The 19,907-nt window shown below is 48.7% G+C and overlaps 1 protein-coding gene across 2 annotated transcripts in view; it reads right to left on the reverse strand.

The window, feature by feature from the left end:
• Nucleotides 1–16,347, reverse strand: part of PHGDH (phosphoglycerate dehydrogenase) — a 31,499-nt gene extending 15,152 nt beyond the window's left edge. The window contains exons 1-5 of one of the 2 annotated variants that reach the window (XM_082458948.1): nt 16,082–16,347; nt 9,981–10,132; nt 7,083–7,148; nt 4,255–4,309; nt 4,068–4,166 (exon numbers count right to left, since the gene is read on the reverse strand). In XM_082458948.1, the coding sequence (XP_082315074.1) occupies nt 4,068–4,166; nt 4,255–4,309; nt 7,083–7,148; nt 9,981–10,132; nt 16,082–16,219 (510 nt within the window). In that variant the 5' untranslated portion in view covers nt 16,220–16,347. The remainder of the gene's footprint in view (nt 1–4,067; nt 4,167–4,254; nt 4,310–7,082; nt 7,149–9,980; nt 10,133–16,081) is intronic. The other variant, XM_082458949.1, reaches the window with a different exon arrangement.
• Nucleotides 16,348–19,907: the final 3,560 nt, after the last annotated feature.

Consider the following 19,907-nt stretch of genomic DNA (forward strand, 5'->3'; position numbering starts at 1 on the left):
CTTAATTAGTGATGAACAGCCTGGTGACAGATCAGGAACAGGATCTGTTCCCAGGTGCCAGGAGAGAAGAGGATGATAAAGATAACCTTTACAAGCTTTGCTGTTTCGCCCGAGCCAGCCCAGCTGGAACTGCTCAAAGTGTCCCCTACGACTACTGGTCCACTCTATGTCTTTAATTAGGTTGTTCTCCCAAGTTACTGTAACAAACCCAGTCCTTAATAATTTGACACCATTGCCTAGGACCACACAGTAAACTCACTGCCAGGACCATTTCACAGTTTAAAGAAAGTGGTAGCCCATTGGGATGACGAATGTTCACAGACGTCAGGGCTCACAGGGCATCTGCGTCTATGTTCACACCCCCTCTTCACATGCTGGCCAAGTGGTTTTCCGGTCTTGCAGGTATATCTGCAGAGATGCAGGACTCACTCTGTCCTGAGACCATTCATTCCATTGGGGGCCAGCTCTGTAGCTCTGCCCCTCCAGCTTACACCTAGTGGTCCTCCCTGGATCTACTTCTTAGAGAGCGTGACTCTTCTATAGGACTTCTATTTAGCTATTTGAAGGCCTCCACTATGACTCCCAAGTATTGATGGGCTCAGTGACCCCAGTGCCTTCAGCCCTTTCTTAGGAAACACAGACATGAGGTCCCTCACCATCACCCTCTGTCTCCAAAGCTTTCACAGTCTCCCAGAACTTGGGGTCTTTGACTGCTCAAATACTCACACAGGGGCTGATCAGTACAGAGCGTGAAGAATGTCACCTCCCTTGCTCTGAATGTCATACTTCTTTTAATGCTGCCAAAAGTCACATAAACTTTTCTATCAATCACATCACTCACTGTTAACCACACTGCACTGTTGTCAAAGGCCTCCTCCCTTGGAAAAAGCCTTTTATACTCACCTCTACACCCAAGTCTAGTTGCTCTGGAGGCTCATATGTAGGGCACTGATGTATCCCAAAAAAAGTTTCTATTAGAGAGCCCAACTATTCTAGACTTCGAATGTCTTTTAGGACCTGATTCTGCACTTTTAATTATTAACTACTTTTCTCCCTGCTTCCTGTCATCCACAAATGACACATCATCCAGGCTGTTGATGAGAATGGTGGACAAGGCAGAGCCCTGCACCATCGTGTACAATCTCCCTACAGACTGAGTCGGATCCATCTTTCAACCAGTTACTAAACCCTTAGCACCACGCTCACGGTCTCCATCTTAACCGCAAGGGTATCATGAAAGACCTCACCAACGCTTGCTAAAGTCCACATCTGCAAACAATCTAAATGTCCATCACTGAGGGAATAGCCAAATAAAAGCAATTTATCCCTACAAAGGAATTCCATGCAACAGTTTTAAAATATGGTAAATCTATTTATTCCAAGACATACGTTTTTATCTTAACAACATGCACAATATTCCATTCTCTCTAGAAATAGAATTCCTCTATAGGCATAGAACTGTATGCATTCCATATAAATGCATAGAAAAAATCTGAGATGACACAGATCAAACTGACGTTACCTGTGAGGAAACTCTGATTGGTATGGTCATCTAGGAGACCTTTATCTATATTTCAGTTTTTATGAGAATGCACTGACTTATTACATGATTACACTATAATTTTAAATAGTCAAGATACATGACATCTAGGGAGTCCCATGATATTACCAATTTAATACTGATTTCCAAAGAGAGACCAAGACTAGTTTGAAACAACTTGTGTTTCATAAACGCTAATCAGACAGCAGCCTGTTTGGATGCTGATAAATCATCTCTTTTACAATTTGTTCAAGAATCTTCCTTCCTTGCCCTTTAGAAAATCTTGCTCTCCACAACTGCTTGAACATGAACCAAGGTTCAGATGATGCAGGTCAGTGACCTGCTGCCCTGAGACGAGATTAAGAATGTGTTGGGACCTGGAAACATGTTAAGGAGCTGGATCAAAGTGAGCAGGTCCCGATGTGTTGGGACCTGGAAACATGTTAAGGAGCTGGGTCAAAGTGAGCACGAAGAGACACCACTTGGGCCAGTGGGAAAGGACCAGAGCCAGGCTGCTCTTGAGGGGCTGGGGTTGGGGGGACATCCCGAGGTGTGTTTCGGGTTTTCAAAGAGCATGTCCCAGAAGCAAGACAGTCTAGAGTAACCCTCCAGAGACATCTGGACAGAAGAAACCCCCAGCGAAGCAGCTACATGCTGCAACACAAAAAAGGCACCCAACATCCTCAAAACCATGCTGGGAATAAAATATGTGGGCATGTGGTGAGTGCTATGCCAGAGACACAGATTAACACTCATAAGCAGGCTCTAGGCATCTCTGAGCTGGGCCCTGTCAGTCACTTCTGCTGCTGACGCTCAAGGTCCTACATCCCTCTATGCCTCTAGGAAGCAGCCCTGGCAGCGGTTAAGTAGCTGAGTGGTGCCAAAGGAATAGACAAGCTTATCTTATCCATCACTTCAATTATTCAAGACATGAGGTGGGACTTCTTGTCTGACTTCAGTCACTGCCAAAGTCTCAAGTCCTTGACAATGAGTGTTCCTGAGCTAGAAGAGCCTGGAGTGCTGTGGCACCATGCGGGAGTGCACGGGACAGAATGGCTGCTGGGGCCTGGCAACCATCCCAAAGTCACTGTACCATCAATGAAACGCTCACCTGTTTGGTTACCTGTGCCCCGAGTTTTACTTCACCCTGACCCCCGCTTTTAGATGATCAGAATTTTTCATGAGCTGAACCTTTACCTTGATCCCTCACCAATGAGGAAAAAGGAGAAAGTGCTCCCTGTGGCTTATGGCACCTCACCACCCCGGCACAACCACCCCTGCACAAAGGACGTGGCTTTGGTTTGTTTCCATGATCAATGGATCCTGCTGGGCCACACCCACCTCTCACAGGGAGCCAGAAAAATATCCCCGTCCTTCCCAGTGAGGCGGGGCTTAGAAACGATGTCTGGCTGACTTCAATTAATAGGGTGGGAAGTAGAGGCAGGGGAGAGAAGATGTGGATTGTGGTACAATGGGATGCCCACCTGGTTCTTATCCGTCGTCCATTTACTGCGAGCCCTTAGCAAAAACTTACAAACTCCAGAGGTCGACATAAAATTAAGGGTTAATCTATAAAGTCTCTTCTAACACAATGAAGGTGGGAGGGACATACAGAAAGGAAGGAGCAAGGGAAAAAGGGAAAATTCCATAGCAGCTCTATGTAAATTTTTCTAGAACTGAAATGATCTGATTTTCAAAACCATTTTCCTTAATGTTTAACTAAAGCTTTCCTGGCTGCAGTTTGAACCCACAATCCCTCCCTCAACAGTCACAGGAAACATGGAGACGGCCACCAGCTGACCCAGCGGCCACATCTCTCTGGCCCACCTGGGAAGCCCTGTGGGCTTCCTCTCTTGGCTGAATGGCCTCCCGCCTCGGCAAGGTCTCCTGGATTGGCCCCGGGGACTGGGGGTGGCACTGCTACTGATGACAGCCCTCCCTCAACCAGAAGAACTACTGAGCTCCCAGCATAGTATAAGAGAGAGCCCTGGTGGGCGGCGGGGGTCAGGGATGATTTCTGAGAGATGTGTGAGGTCTCCTGGCCACCGTGGACTCCACAATCATTTCACAGCGTATAGGCAAGCACCTTTCAATCTCTTCTGGACTGTGGAGGGGAGCTAGAAGACGGATGGACAATTGCTCTGTTTTAAGGTTATAAATTTGCTCCTGGTTTCTGAATTATCACAGAAGACAGAACCAGCAAAACAAGGAGGCCCTCGCAGAAGGGGAGGAAAGGCAGGGCAGGATACAAGACCCCTCTCAGCTCCATGGGGACTCAAGGCAATTACTCACCCCAGAGCTGAAGGACCTCCACCAAGCATTCCCAGATGTTGAATTCAAGGGTCTAGATCAGCAGGCCAATGTTCCCTCCCTCCCTGGCTTTGCCACCCATTCACTCAGGGGCTCTAAAAGGGGGGGGGGGGTCAGGCTCTCCTAGGGCAAAGCCTTTAGCTTCTCTCAAGCAACGCTGCCTCCTCCAAAATTGCTATGGGAAGCCCCCCATCAAAGTGGTCTGGTGACCTCTTACCTTCATCCCAAAGGATTGCATCCGGGTGGCCACCTCTCTCCCAATTCTGCCCAGGCCAAGAATTCCTAGGATCTTTCCATTCAGCTCTGTTCCCATGAACTGCAAACAGGCGAAGAAGTGGAAGTCAGCACCCAGAGTGGACCTCGGGCACCCAGCCAGGTGGGGTGACGCAAGGCCGGCTGCTCACCTTCTTCCGCTCCCATTTGCCATTCTTCATGGAAGCCGTCGCCTGCGGAATCTGCCTGCAAGGACAGACAAAGTCAGCGGGCCCACCCAGACCCTGCCAGCCCAGGAAGGAGGCACAATGTGAGGGCTGCACAGCCACTACTTCTGCCGGGCATCCCCCCAGGGAACCAAGCTCAAGCTGGGTCTGGGGGGCTCAGGTTCAGAAACACCGAGGACGGTCAAGGGAGGGTAGCAGGGGGAAACCCTTGGCAAGACCTGACTTAGAGCCCTGGGATTTGTCTCCACCTAGGTGTCTGGGGGGAGGTTCTGAGTCCATCTCAGCGGCTGGAGTATCAGCCTGAGTGACTCTGGGCATGTAAAAAGCAACAGCTAATCCTCCAGGGATAATCCTCTTGATAATATCAAATGTTCCAGAAATTCAAGAATTTCCATTTTCCTATTCCATCCAGAGCCATAACCTACAACATCTTCCACTGTATCAAGGGACAGCTGAATACTTATTCTCCCTTGAGAGTTAGGCTAGACTGGGGTGGGCGGGTGGTGTAGTCCAGACACTTCCAACAACCACACAACCTCCTGTCCCACCACACACACACACACACACACACACACACACACTCCACAGCTTATCTCCTCCTATTGGTCAACATGGAGGTCTGAGTCTCTATGTGTTTTCTGGAGAGGACAGAGGAAGTTAGGGCAATGTGAGAGGTCAGAGGGCAAGATGTGTCATGTGGGACATGGCCCTCCAGGCTTCACCAGAAGCTAGAAAGGAAGAGACAAGAAACAATGTTTAAACATCAGCTCATTTAATGCTCACAACTGCATGGGGGTGGGGTGTGGCCACTGGGGGTTAAATACCTCGCCCAGCATCACTCAACTAGAAGTAGCGGAATCAATTCAAAGCCAAGGAAGACATCCCCACCAGTTAGCCCCCTAAGTATTTAAATGCAGGCGTTCCTGCCGGCCACAAAATTCAGAGGTGTGTGCGTGTCTGCGTGTGTGAGAGAGAAGAGATTCCAAGATAACTGTTCCTGTATTTCCACTTCACTGACTTCTTATAAAAAGCATTCTTTCCTGTCTACATGTTATCAGGACGCAGACTTCCATCTGAGGGTGAGGTTGATGGGAATCTGTTCTACGATCAGAGTCCCACGAACTCATGGGTAAAGTCAGCAAAGCTTAGGTAACAAGTTCATGGAAGAAGTTCCATCTCACTGCTCTGGCCCATGGGGCCTCATTTCAGGAATCTCATTTAGGACAATGACTTGCCTTGAGGAAGTGCTCCCTCCTCAGCAAAGCCATCCAGATCAGATGCCCCTGGCCGAATGAGACAGAGCCCCCAGCTCCGGCCTCCCGACCTCTGCCCACCTGGCTGCAAGGTGCCATCTAAGAGGTGTGCGTGCAGCACCGCGGAGCACAGGAAACCCTCACACCCTCCCTCTGGGTGCTCCACGCAGCTGGCCGTCGTGCCTCCCCAGGTTTCAACATTTCAGGATCCGGGATCCTCACCAGGCCAGTCTAGGGAGGACCATGACACGGGCAAGGGACCTCCCAAGAATTATATGGAGGCCGGCCTGACTTACAAGAGAAAATAAAGCAGGCAGAACGGTGAAATCTACATGTGTTGTGTTCTCCTCTCTTCCTTTCCGTGTCCTTGTTCTTCTCCAGCACCTCAGGAACAGGCAAAATCTGTTCAAAGTCCCCCACCGTGAGGCCCATTCAGGCCTGCTCTCCACCCACATTGCCCAAGGCTCTCAACTTTACCGTCCACACTTCCCACCCCCTCTACTGCTGCCCTGCTGGGAAAGCGGTCTGCTTAAACCAGCACACAGGGGTTATGAGAGACTGGTGATTCCTTCTCATAGGGTGCTTCTTTCTTGGTTTGGATGATGAGTGAGGTCATGATGAGTGGTTGGCAACAGGGCGCTTCCCCTAAATCATACCACTTTGCCTACTCCTTTAAGTAAAGCTGGTCTTGGAATAGGAGGAAGATTATTCCTGACTCCCAAGGGAAACACCACCTCCAGAAAAAAAGTGAGAGAATTAGAAAGCTGCACTGGGATCGCTCCCTCACCCCCCAAAAAACCAAAAAAAAAACACCACTGAATTTAATAGCACAAGTGATACCAGGGCATCAGGCCTCAACACTTCTCCAGATGTTCTGGGAGATCCAGACCGCCAGCTCAAGGACCCCCTTCCGGGCTGGGTCCCTTCTGCTGTGCAATTCTCCCTGTTCTTCCCTTTCTCCAATCTCCTCTCTTCTTCACTGATCAGTGAATATCAGTGAATACTTGAGATCTCAGGTAGAAATCTTGGGGAAGAGTTAGAACAAAGGTGAACTCCCCCAGATCCTCTCCCAGCAGGAAGGAGAACAGGTGTTGAGAAGGGAAAAGAATCATTCCTCAGCCCCAGAAGGTTTCAGGCCTGAGTAGTGACGTAAGGGGTCCTGGCTGCCTGGGTTCCTTGGTTTAAGGATCTGCGGATCTGCAAAGGGACCCAGAGCATCTTCCCGCCCTCCCACTGGCTCCTTGCCCTTCCCACTGATCCACTGAACAGTAGTGTTCATACAGTCATTTTACCACCCAACACAGTAAGATTCATGCACATCCTGTGTGTTTGCAAACAACCTGAAAAGCCACCTGACCTTGGTGTGCCAGAACCAGTGGAATGAATGTTCAGTTGAGGACTGACGGCCTTGAAGGTTCTTAGCAGGCTGCATGTCACCAAGCTGAACTGTTTCTAAGTTTCTCGGGGTCAGTTTGCTTAGGGAGTCATAATAATTGACAGACCACAGAGAGTGACTCTGCTCAGAAGTCAGGGACTTACCTGGCCAGGCACATGATCATCCCACAGGTGAGCTCCGCAGCGCTGAGGCTGTTCCCACTGGGGGTGCTAAAGATGGAAGAAGATGGGGGACATCGGTCAGCCAGACCCAGGATTCCCACTCCTGCCCCAGTGGAAAGACTCTAGTACACGCTGTGGTCTCTCTCCTGCTCCATAAGCTTACCCGTTCTTTTTGTTTGTTTTGTTTAGTTTTATGGGGTTTTTTTTTTACTTTTTTAAAAATTGAAGCATAGTTGATGTATAATATTATATAAGTTACAGGTGTACAATATAGTGATTCACAATTTTTAAAGGTTACACTCCATTTACAGTTATCATAAAATATTGGCCATATTCCCTGCGTTGTACAGTATATCCTTACAGCTTATTTTATACCTAATAGTTTGTACCTTTTAACCCCCTACCCCTACATTGTCCCTCCCCCCTTCCCTCTCCCCACTGGTAGTCACTAGATTGTTCTCTATATCTGTGAATCTGTTTCTTTTTTGTTATATTCACTAGTTGGCTGTATTTTTTAGATTCCGTATGTAAGTGATAACATACAGTATTTGTCTCTCTATGTCTGACTTATTTCACTTAGCATAATGCCTTCCAAAACCATCCATGTGGCTACAAAAGGCAAAATTTCATTCTTTTCATGGCTGAGTAGTATTCCATTTTATATATATATATATATATATATATATATATATATATATATATGTATAAAACATCTTCTTAATCCATTCATCTGTCGATGGATACTCAGGTTGCTCCCATATCTTGGCAATTGTACATAATGCTGCTATGAACGTTGGCGTGCACCTATCTTTAAGAATTAGCATTTTTGGTTTTTTTGGATATATACCCAGGAGTGAAATTGCTGGGTCATGTGGTAGTTATTTTTTTAGTTTTTTGAGGAACCTCCAACTGTTCTCCACAGTGGCTGCACCAATTTACATTCCCACCAACAGTGTACGAGCGTTCCCTTTTCTCCACATTCTCGCCAACGTTTTGAACTTACGTGTTCTTAGTGAAAATCCCTAACACCATGCCACTGCCCTGGGTTCTGTGATGTACTCCTGCCCTAACCCCAGGGCTGGAAGAAAACCCCTTTGCCCTGGCTTTATGTTCTCCTGTGGAGGGACCTCCATTCGAGAAACACACTCATTTCTCTACCCAAACTCACTTCTCCCGGGGCAGAGAAGTATCTCAATAGATTGGGAGAGAGACGTGTGGCTCAGCCCTTCTCTCTCTCCTCTTACTTTAGGATCTACCTGCCTACAGAAAGCACAAATCCCTGCTGTTCCATGCCATTAATCTTTTTTTAAAAAATTTTTATTGGAGTATAGTTGATTTTACACTGTTGTGTTAGTTTCATGCCATCAGTCTTATCGAGGCTGTACCCGTGACAGATACAGAGGTCAGCCCCTTGCCCACAGACCTTTATCAATTTGCCCAACCTGGCTTATTTTTAGTAACAAAGCTAATATTTTTATCTCCTTCTGTTTGACTTTTCCTTCTATTTCTCAACAAGTTTTGCACTGAGAAATCATCCCCACAAGTTAAATCATAGGGTAATGTTGACCCTATCCATCTTACAGAAAGGAAAATAGAGATAATACCCATGAAACTATTTTTCTTTTCTCAAAGGCTTTTTCTTGTTGCTCTTGGAATAATTTACTAACACACGTGTTCACCCTCCTTTCCCTCTACTGGGTCTTTTCTTCTCTGGAAATGAAGGTTATAAGGTGAAAAAAGGTCAAGATATCCTATTTTTAAAAATTTAAAAATCAAGATAAAAGGATTCTCAGACATGTATACACTGATGTGTATAAAACTGATGACTAATAAGAGCCTGTTGTATAAAAAAAAAATAAAAAAATAAAAAAATAAAGTAGACCAAAAAAACAGTTTCTTTCCCTTGAAAATCCAGAACTTTTCAAAAGGAAATAGATAAAAATAAATTAAAAAAAAAAAAAAAGACTCTCAGAGTCTGTCTTTCCATAAGAACACCTGGCTTCCTGTCTCGCCCAGCGAATGATCAGGTTACATGGGATACAGGAAGAGGTGTGGGGACCAAGGGGCTGGCGCCTCTGGGTCCAGGGCAAGATTGGAGGATGGGTTACTGGTTAACATTTCTTTTGTTGGATATTGACCTCAGGCAGACGATTGGGTTGGTTAACCCCGACCCTATGGAGGCACGTGGAGGGAAGGGAGGGGAAAGTCTTGAGGACAGTGAGGCTCCCGAGGGAAGAGGAAAGGCTTGAGGACAGAGAAGTGGAAGGGGTTAACCTTGCCACACCACCTACATGCCAGACGGGAGCCAGAAATGAGTGTTGCCTAGCGCTGGCATGCTGCCATGACCTTTGCCCTGGGTTTCTGCAAAAACAGCTCTAAAGGGGACCCCTTCCCTCTTGGCCCCGGAGTAAAGAGAAACTGGGTTCCCGGCCCCCAAAGGGTGCAGGGAAGTGAGGGAGAGAGAGAATGGGAGAGTCCGTCTACTAGCAAAGGTTATGCAGCTGCACAAGGGAGACCATAGTCAAGCAGAGCCAACAGAACCTGGCTCCAGATGAAACAGCCGAGGGGGAAGGGCAGGGCTGAAGCAGGGACTGAGACAAATCCACCAGCATTCTTCTGATTCCTCAACCAGGCTGCAGGCGTGCAAGCATCTAGGGGGCAGGTTTGTGAAGCATTTTGAGATTACAAAGAGAGCCTCTGTGTCAAAAACCCGGGGAACCGCTAAGCTGTGAGCGCTGACCCCCTGTCTGGACTTGGCCTGGAGCAGGCGGCCTCCTGGAAGCCCTTCTAACTCTGACCCAGCTTTCTCTACAGGTGTTTCTTCCCTCCTCACTGTCAGTCGCCACAAACCCCCACCACCCCACCACTTCCACGACTTACTTCATGACCAGGATGCCCTTCCTTGTTGCGGCCTCCAGATCCACATTGTCCACGCCCGTGCCAGCCCGGCCCACCACCTGCAGCTTCTTGGTCGCGTTGATGACATCAGAGGTCACCTTGGTGCCCGAGCGGACAATAAGGCCTTCGCAGTCCTGAGGCAGAAGAAGAAACACCTGGATCCACAGAGTTGGTCTTTGAGACCTCGTAAAGCCCTTCTGTCCAAAGTGGGAGTTCCTGCAGGCTGGCTGACTTTGGATACATTCAAGGAAAGGAAAGCATGCTTATGCACACACATCTGAAAGCCTCCGCCATCACTCAGGCTTGGGTTCACATCCACGCTCCAGCCCTGACAAGCTATGACTCTGAGCTTCGGCCTCCTTAAGCGTGTGAGGAAGAAATGAGACAGGAAGGTACAACGCCTGGCATGATATCTGGCCGCGCTCAATGGTCGTCACTTCCTCCACTGGACACGGAGCTACTGATGGGAAGAGGTGGGACTGGATTCTACTTTGTAAGCCCCTATGCCTGGTACACAGAAGGCACTCAATAGATGAATAAATGAAGTGAATAAAAGGCAAATTGTTAAAAGAAAAACATTTCTTAAAATCGAAACCAAAGTAAGGGGAAGGGGAGAAAATAATTAAACTTGTCCATAGTTACTTGGAAAACCAGGCAATATTAGACTAAGACTACACCTATGTGAAAAATCAGACTTTCTGGATTCATCATAGCCATTTTACTGGGGCTAAGCCAGACCCCAGGACAATCTTCCTCAGGCTCATCCAGAATCCAGTGGTATCTTCTGCAGAATAAGGATACTGTTGCCAAACACCCAATGAGAATCCCCAGGAAATGAAGCAGGTGAGCAAATACACACCCTGTCCCAAGCTGGCTGTCCCAGGTTGGTGAGCAAGCAGCAAGGGTCACTGCACAAGCAGCAAGCTGGGAACCAGGAGGCTGGGGTTCTAGGCCTAGGGCTGGCAATGACAAGTTGGGTCACTGTACCAAGTCATGTCACCCCGAACCCTGGTCTCCTTCTGTAACATAAGAGCATTGGAACAGATGGCCCCTGGGGTCCCTGCCACATCTGATCTGACACCTGTAAGCCACGCTGCATTTCCCCAGTGGAGCACCCCGCTGGATTCCACGAGAACCTTCTCTCTTCCCTCCCCACCACACGGATTCTGGAGACAGAGAAAGGTCATGGGCCTCTGGCTCCTAGGGCAAGGACCCACACTGTGTTTACTGTGTGCAAGCCCAGAGCCTTGGGACCAGTTTGGACAAGTTACATGCAGAGAGAGCACAGAGTTCTTTTCTCTCCACGGAGGGAAGAAGAGGAATGACGCTTACGTTGCAGCCTATTTAGATCAGGAGGGCTTCTCAACACTGGGATGATTGTTCAAGAGAGGCTGCAGAATTACTTCTCTGGAGGCGTGAATGCTTCATGCATCCTCACTGGCTGGGGGCTGTGCCAGACCGCAGACAGCTGGATGGAGGACCATTCACGGGCACTCCAAGCCTTTTGTGTCTGTGGTTCTGAATAGAATGCTCCTTGAATGCTCGCTCCAAAGCTGCCAGCCCTCCCGCAAACCTTGGGAATCTGCTTCCCACAGGACAGACCCGCTGTAGAAGAGGATGCAGAGTCCCCAGGAGTCCACCCCATTCCTGCAGACCCTGAGGACAAGCCCAGAAACAGCATGGCGTTTTTCTTTAACAAGCACAACCTCTCTCTGTGGAAGGATCTCCCTTACAGAGACGTATCCTGCAGTCTCTCTCTACTTTTCCCTCAAGGGTGTGTCCCAGCTTTCTCTGAAGCCAAGAAGTCTGAAGAGCCTCCAGTCAGACCAGCACAGATGTACATGCAGAGCTCATCCCAAGTGGGAATCTGCCTTTGCAGACTCCCATTCAGCAGACGCTGGTCCCACACGATCCGGGCATTCCTGTGGCCAGAGTTCACGGGCTTTCGAGACCCTTTACACCCTCAACTACCCCTGTTCCTGTTCATTCAAACACATCATCAATTAATTCATTCAAGGGAATTCCCTGGTGGTCCAGTGGTTAGGACGCTGCACTTCCACTGCTGAGGGCGCGGGTTCAATCCCTGGTCAGGGAACTAAGATTCCTTGAGCCACACGGTATGGCAAAAAAAACAAACAAACAAAACAAAAACAGAATTCATTCAATCAGCATGCATTTACTGAGAGCCTGTGTGCCAACGTACCTCCTGCTGACCCCTCAAAACCCCTGCACTCCAGGCCCCATCCCCTTCTCAGGCCCCAGGTCATCCCTCTGAGACTTAGCTCCCTGCAGTCCACGCCTCTCCTCTGCTTATGCAAACTGCAGTCCTTTGCAAATCCGCCCACATCTTCCCTGCAGTTTGCAGTGATTATAACTTTCTTCTGCAGCACCCCAAGGTCCTCTCTGGCACTCCCGCAGTGGGAATCTCAACACTGCACCCACTCTGCTATCTGCTGTTCTCTGCTTTGTGCATGCTCTATCTGTATAAGAATGCAGGCTGGAACAGGCATTTGCTACACTTGGGTTTCCTCCCCACTCCCAGTCCCCCAGCTGCTTCAGAGCTGGAAAACAACAGGCCACCGTTCTGCTGGATTTACGGCTGTTCCGGACAAACTATGCAAACTCAGCAGCGGAAACCCATTCACGTTCCTCAAGTTCACACATGCTTCCTTTCCCAAGAACAGGCTTGGCCTTGGGGATGATTCTAGCATTGCTCCTGCTTCTGACTTACATCATAGGAGAAGTCAGAGAAACTCTCCAGATCATGTTCCCCAGCTATAAAGAATGCAGGTAGGCGGTGTTTGGCACAATATGTGTAATCCTGATTAAGTAGATGGTTATTTAACTTTTGCAAACCAAATCCTAGTGTAAAGGCTAGAAATTTGCATTTTAAAAGAGCCTTTCAAAACATGGACTCTTGCATCGAACTTTATTCCCTTCTTTTCCTTTCTTCAAATTCTGAAATAAAGATATAAAGGTGCTTCAGTAAATTAAATGCATTACCAGCATGCATTTAGAGGATTCTGACCAGCATTGCTAGTTAATGAAACAGAAGAAAATATCAGAACGCAACACATATAGTAACGGTATTCTTTCATGAAACTTTAGTGTATGTGTGTACACATATGTGTGTGTATAGTGAGTTACAATGTAAAATGAATTTCTTATTGTGGGCCATGGTCAAAGTTTAAAAGCCACTGATACATGCTAAGATTTAAATGTTCCTGCATATTAGGCTTATTTAAGATGTGACATCTGCTGATAGAAGAGGGGTACACAGTCTAAGTAAGGGTTTTGTTGAGTTCCAAACAAGATGCTTTATTATTCCAAGCCAGTGTTTTCCAAACTTTTGACTAAGACCCACAGTAAGAAACACATGTTTAAGTTGTGATTTTATACTCACATACCACACACACCACAAACACACACATAATTGAAACAAATTTCGTGACACAATACTTAGCCTTAACTATCTGCATTGCTCTCTGCTATTTCTTATTTTGTTTTTTTAAATGCTAATCATGACCCATTAAATGGACTTCATTACCCACTAACGAGCTGTGACTTGCTTCAAGTCTGAAAAGCATGGTTCTGGGGGATGACTGTACTTCCTGACCACAGAGTGAGAGAGAATAAATTGTGCCTGCCCAGAATACCAAGGAGTGGGAACGGAGGCCAGGCCTGGTTCAGGCAATGGGCTCCAGTTTCTTTCAGTATTAAAAAGGTTTAAACAGGGGAGGGCAGGGCCACTAACCCAGGCACCTCTCCATGCAATAACAAGAGGCAGTGCGGATATGAGGACCCTCCAGTGGCCCAAGGAGACTAACCAGCAGTCTGAACCTAGTGTTTTTTACAAAGACAGACATGAAGACTGGGCACTCCCAAACCGCCCAACAATGTAGCCAACAAACACCCCTCCTCTCCTGCCAGGAGTTTTCAGTGCCTTTAAAACATCCTCCAAGTTCCAGCCCCAGATTCCCAGCACCCACCCGGCCGACCTCCCAACACCATGGAAACCCTCCACTAGTGATCAAGGCCTCCCATTCTAGTCAATTCCACACTTACCACTCCCTCTCATCCCACCCTACCCCCGGGGTACAGAATTTTAATTTCCATAACAAAGCTGGAAAGCCCCAAGTCCAGGCCTCTCTTCCCAACCCGGTGGTCTGGTGGAGGTGAGAATCTAGAGACCACTCCACTTCCTTCTGGCCACTGCCCAGAGCCAAGGCCATTGATACCATCTGCGCAAAAGAGGAGGTGACAAGTGCGAGGTGCCTGTTTCCCATCCAGTCCTAGGGTAGTCCAAGGATCACGTCCTGAGCCCTTGGCCCCCACCGAGTCCAGGCTGACCACCCGCTTCTCTCCATTTGCAACGCAGTGGAGCAGGCAGAGGCTAGGCTGCCGGATGGTCTCATTTAGCACTCAAGTACTGTGTCATCTGGTCACTTGTCTCACCCTGTGTTGGCCAGGCTCCTAACTAGCTGACAAGCTTCTTTAAGACAGGGACCAGGGACTTCCCTGGTGGCGCAGTGGTTAAGAATCCACCTGCCAAGGCAGGGGACACGGGTTCGAGCCCTGGTCCAGGAAGATCCCACATGCCGCGGACAACTAAACCCGTGCACCACAACTGCTGAGTCTGCGTGCCACAGCTACCGAAGCCCGCGATCCACAGCAAGAGAAGCCACGCAGTAAGAAGCCGGAGCACCGCAACGAAGAGCAGCTCCCTCTGGCCGCAACTAGAGGAAGCCCACACGGAGCAAGGAAGACCCAACGCAGCCAAAAAAAAAAAAAAAAGACAGGGACCAGTCAGAAACTTCTCTGCGTACAAGCCAGGGGCAGAATACAGTACCACGGGGTTGGGGGGGAAGCGGCAGGGGTTCCATGGAGAAACACATTAGGAGATACAATGGCAGTTATGAAGACCATGCGATTGCCTCACAGCTAAAGCAACAGCAGCTACCTCTGTGGTTTGATTTAAGGGACTCTGGAGAGGGTGGATCCCGCGCTGAGACTGGTTGAAGTTGGTAGGAGGCTACACTGCGGGGTGTGGGAGTTCGGGGGCAGGGGAGAATACATCCGGACGGGTCGGGTAGAGACACCTGGGCGCTGGGCACAGTACAGAAGTAAGAAGGGCAGAAACTAGAGTGAAGAGTTCACGAAATAAATGTTATAAGGCAGGAAGAGGCCACCAAACCTCGCAGGATTTTTACAAACAAGTTAGAGAAAGATCTGAAGTAAACTGCACAAACGGTGATAACGTTCCCAAGAAAGATCTGCTAGGAAATATACATTTCCGGGGGCTTTGGGATCGGAATCTCGTCCGATCTGGCCATTCCTGACCGCGCCGAGCCCACTGGCGGAGACTAAGCCTGGACAGCGGCGGCCGAGGCGACTGCCGCGTGGCCGGCGCGGAGATCTCGGGCGCCCCCCGCCCGCCCCTCTTTCCTCCGAGCGCTCCCAGGCGGCAGAGGGGCGGTGAAAACTCTCCGCAGTCTTGCATCAGACGAAAGGCGGGTATGGCGTTTGCCGCTCCAGCCGGGCCCCCTTTCCTGCAGCTTCTCCAGCAGCCACGGAACAGGGTGGGACTCCGCCGGGGCCCCCCAGGGAAAGCAGGACTTGGCTGGGCGAGCCAGGGCTTGGCTGGGGAAGGATCGCCGGTCCCTGAGCTCCAAGCAGGGAAGCCACTTTGGCGCCCCTCCCCCGGAGCCCCCGCGCGAGGTGGGGAGAGGCGGCGCCGGGCTGCCAGGGCCACTGCGCGCCACGGCCCTGGGAAGCCGCGCTGGCATCCCGCGGGCAGCCTACAGGACCAGCTGAAGCAGCCAGCACTTTGCAATGCTGGCGGGAGGCATGCCAACGTGAAACACGCGGTTGTAAACGGAACGGAAAGTTTGCATCCTGCAGGTTGCCGCCCTTTGTTCCTCCCTCCTTCTTCTCCCTCCCCCCTTTCCCAGCCCCCAATCTCGGGAGACCCCAAGACTGACAGCAGCGATGGGGGTGAGGGTGGGGCGCGCTGGGCCGGAATTGGTCCGCCAGTGTCCGCGGAGGATGCCTCGCAGCCCTAGTCTGTCTCCCGCTCGCCTAACCTGCAGCTCGGCTATCAGCTCCTCTTTGCTCAGGTTCTGCTTCTCCACCACCTGCAGCCCTCCATCTTGCAGGATCTTCCGGCAGCAAGGGTCCAGGCTATCACTGATAAGCACTTTCCGTAGATCTGCAAAGGCCATTGCTGGAGTCGGCCTCGGAATCGGCAGCTCTCCCTGGGCAGAAACACCTAAACGGAGAAGCTGCTGTTCCGGCTGGCTGGCTTGTGTAACTGGGCAGGATTCGCGATCTCCCGCTGCCCCTTATCTCCCCCTCCTGCTCCTACCGTCTCCTTTTGATTGGACAGAAACGCTCCAACTCTCTGTGACTCCGCCCCCTCCTCGCGGTTCGGAGCTTTCAGATCCCCGCCCACCATATTATTCTCCCGAGATGAATTTCTCAATCTCAGCCAAAGCATTTCTCCACACCTGGTGAGTATATAGAAGCACAATTTACGCTGAGTAGCTGATTCATATCTGAAATAAACTGAGAAATATTCGTCCTCATCGTGAGAGAAATGTTTCATCTTCATTCTTTCCTCCTAAGGACCCATTCACTAATTCCTTAACAAGCATTTATTGAATGCACCTACTATGTGCAAGGCACGGTGCTGGATGCTGAAGAGGCTCGAACATCAAAAAGACATAGCCCCTTTCCTCTGGTGGCCTAACATCCGAGGGTGCCAAAGACACAGACACGGAAAGTTAAATATTAAAAAGCAGTGGGAAACCGTTTCTGAGACCTCACAAAGCAGTGATTAATTCCAAATGAATGATGCAATGAGAATTATGAGCTGAAAAGAGAGCAAGGGCCTGGTGCATTTGGACCAGCCAGAATGTTTGTTCAAGTTCAATATTCTCCTCTTCCTCTACTTCCTCTCTGATTATAAAAAAAAAAAGAAGAAAAGGAAAATGAGATGTCAGTCTGGCCTAATTTATATGTTGACCAAGGAGGCACTTCCCAGCTCTTAATTCCTTTATGTTGAAACCCCACAACAAACATGCTCTTCCATGCCCCACCTTGTCGAATACTGGAAAATTCCATTTTGGATTATTTAAGGCCACCTAGGATCAGGGATGTTCATAGATGAATTAGAATTCAGTGTTTTAGACATATCTGGCCCAGTTAACCGCTGTGTTCTGCTGTCCTACACCATTCACAAAACTCAAGTGCTAGATCCTTATCCTGTAGAACTATGCAATGTCAATACTCTGACGTAACGAAACTTTGGACAGGTAATTCCTAGGCACAAATCAGAAGTTAGACCAAATGCTCCCAGTGGGAAAGGAGATAATTTGGCTATCCTGTTTACTGGTTTGGATGATTTCTTGGTCCTACATTCCAGCACTCGTGAGTATTCCATTTCTCTTCCTCTCAAGAGGTGCCCAGCAGCCCTGGGGGTCCTGGGAGCAGACGGTGGACCTGGCCCCAGAGGCTAACGAAGCGACTTGGGAAGCACGCATTTTGGTTACCACTTTCACTCGCCCGCTTCCAGAACTCACCCTCTGCTTTCATTCAGTGTAGAATCTAAAGCCCGCTGTCTCTAAAGGGTAACCCCCGCCGTGTACCCCAAGTCAAACTTCTCAGATGGTGTTGAACTCACAACCAGAGGCCCTTCACACCTGTCACCTGGGTATTATTTTCTTTTTATTATTTATGCCCCACCTACTTTCAAAATGGCACACAAAAGATACTTCTAAGACCATTAAGAAAATAGTCAACAGATAAGAGTCCATTTCCAGGTAGAAGGGAGGGTGTGTAATAATTTCTACCCTAAGCAAGTCAGAAATGTTCCTCTTAAATTTCTATAGCATTGTCCTCAAGTTATCTCACAGTGCCCCGTACAACATATATGTGAACATTTCCCCCCAGGATCGGAGACACAACTTTATACCCCTCTAATAGTGCCTAGCACAGTGCTTTCCATATTGGAGATTCAGAAGACGTTTCATTCAAAATTAATTTATCGAGCACCTACTATGTGCCAGGTACTGTGGCTTAACACTCGGGGTGTGGTGATGCGCAAGTCACATCCCTTTCCCCAGAAAAAAAAGAAAAACAACATTTAAAGTGTAGCATTTGAAGGATAAATACAGAGGTGCTAAAGTGCTTTGGGAGCAGGAAGGAGACCCCTCAGCACAAACTAGAGGCAGCAGGAAGGATTCTAGAAAGGTTGCCCCAGGGATACAGAGATGAGTACAACCCATTCTGCCTTCAAGCTGCTCATGGTCAGTCGCCTACTCTTGAAAGCATATAGGATGTACAGAACAAGAAACAGCCAAGTAGAGGAGAAATAACATTTACAAAAACCTGGAGACGTGAAGAATTACAAGATGTTCGTAATGGCTTCTCCAGGGCCACTAGCAGTGGGAGGTGCGGGGGAGCAGATGAGACTGCAGAGGGGCCAGGAGTGAAAGGCCTTGTCCTGAGAAGAGGGTTAAACTTGACTGGAAAGGTAGTACAGAGGTGCTGAGCCAATTTTTAGAAGTGATATGATTAAATGAGCTGGCTGAGCTGAGCCTTGATACTGTTAATGCAGATAATATCCCTCCCCATCCCACCCACCCCGACCCCCCACCCCATCTCCAACTTCTATTGTAAGTTGGAGGGTTTTCTTTTATAATGGTGGGCTGAGTGGGGCAAATGTTCTCTCTCTCTCTCTGTGTTATTGCCTCCATCTGTAAAACAGGAACTTTGGCCCTCTTGGAAGTATTAGGAGAAGAGTTCCGCCTTTCTCTCCAGACCCCTCACTCCCTCCCTTCCCCTGACCCCAGCCCCTTGGGAAGAGAGCCTGATCTGATTCTGAGTCTGGGGGAAAGGTTGAGTGTGAGCCCAGGTCAGCCCTTTCTTGGCTCTCTCTCTTGGAGCTGGAAGCCCACAAAATAACGTGCACTCTCCTGCTTCCTTGTGTGTGTTGAACCCCCCCAACGCAGGCCCCACTCCACGCACTTGAGGGTGCAGGAGCTCCAGCCGCCCAGCTGCTCTGCCTGTGGATGACAAGGTCCATGGGCGAGGGGCAGCCAGAAGTAGGAATCCCATTTTTCTACTTGGAGCCCAACTGCGATCTCCAAACTCACCTTGGGAATAATAAAACAGATATTTTGAGAGGTAGACGATGAATTGTCATCTGTAGAATATGCACATCTGGATTTGAATTCCAGCTTCTCAAATTACTGATTATGTGACGATGGGCAAATTACATTGCCTCTGTAAGACTTAGTTTTCTTCTCTGTAATATGAGACTGGCACTGGGATAGTAGTGCTTATTTCACAAGATTGTTGTGAGGATTAAATAAGGCAGAGCCCACAAATGACTGCTTGGCTTTCATTCATTCAGTCAGTCGATATATATTTATTGGGAAACTGTAAGCCAGGCACTGCTGAAGGTGCTGGGAATGAAGCTTTGAATGAGACAAACACAACCTCTGCCCTCCTGGAGCTTATGTTGAAGAGAGAAAATAAGTAAATAAATAGATGAAAAATTTTAAAAGATAATCTCAGGGTGTAAGTACAATGAAGAATATGAAACTGAGTGACGTGATAGAGGATTGGGGTGAGGGGACATCTATTTTAGTCATTATGATCAGGGAAGTTCTTTCCAAGAAGATGACATTTGGGTTGAGACTGAAGTAAGAAGTCAATTATCCAAAGAAATAAGGAAAGAGAATTATAGACAGAGCGAAAAGCAGAACAAGTCAAGGAGCACTCGAGGGTCTTGCCCAGCAATATTTCAGTAGCTCTTCCTGTGTGCCAGGCACAATGCCAGGCTCTGGGGTAACGATACTGAGCAAGTCACGCGAGGCCCCTGCCCTCAGGGAACCCGCAGTCCAT

Source organism: Balaenoptera physalus (assembly GCF_965194825.1).
Source record: "Balaenoptera physalus genome assembly, chromosome: 1".
NCBI lineage: Eukaryota > Metazoa > Chordata > Mammalia > Artiodactyla > Balaenopteridae > Balaenoptera > Balaenoptera physalus.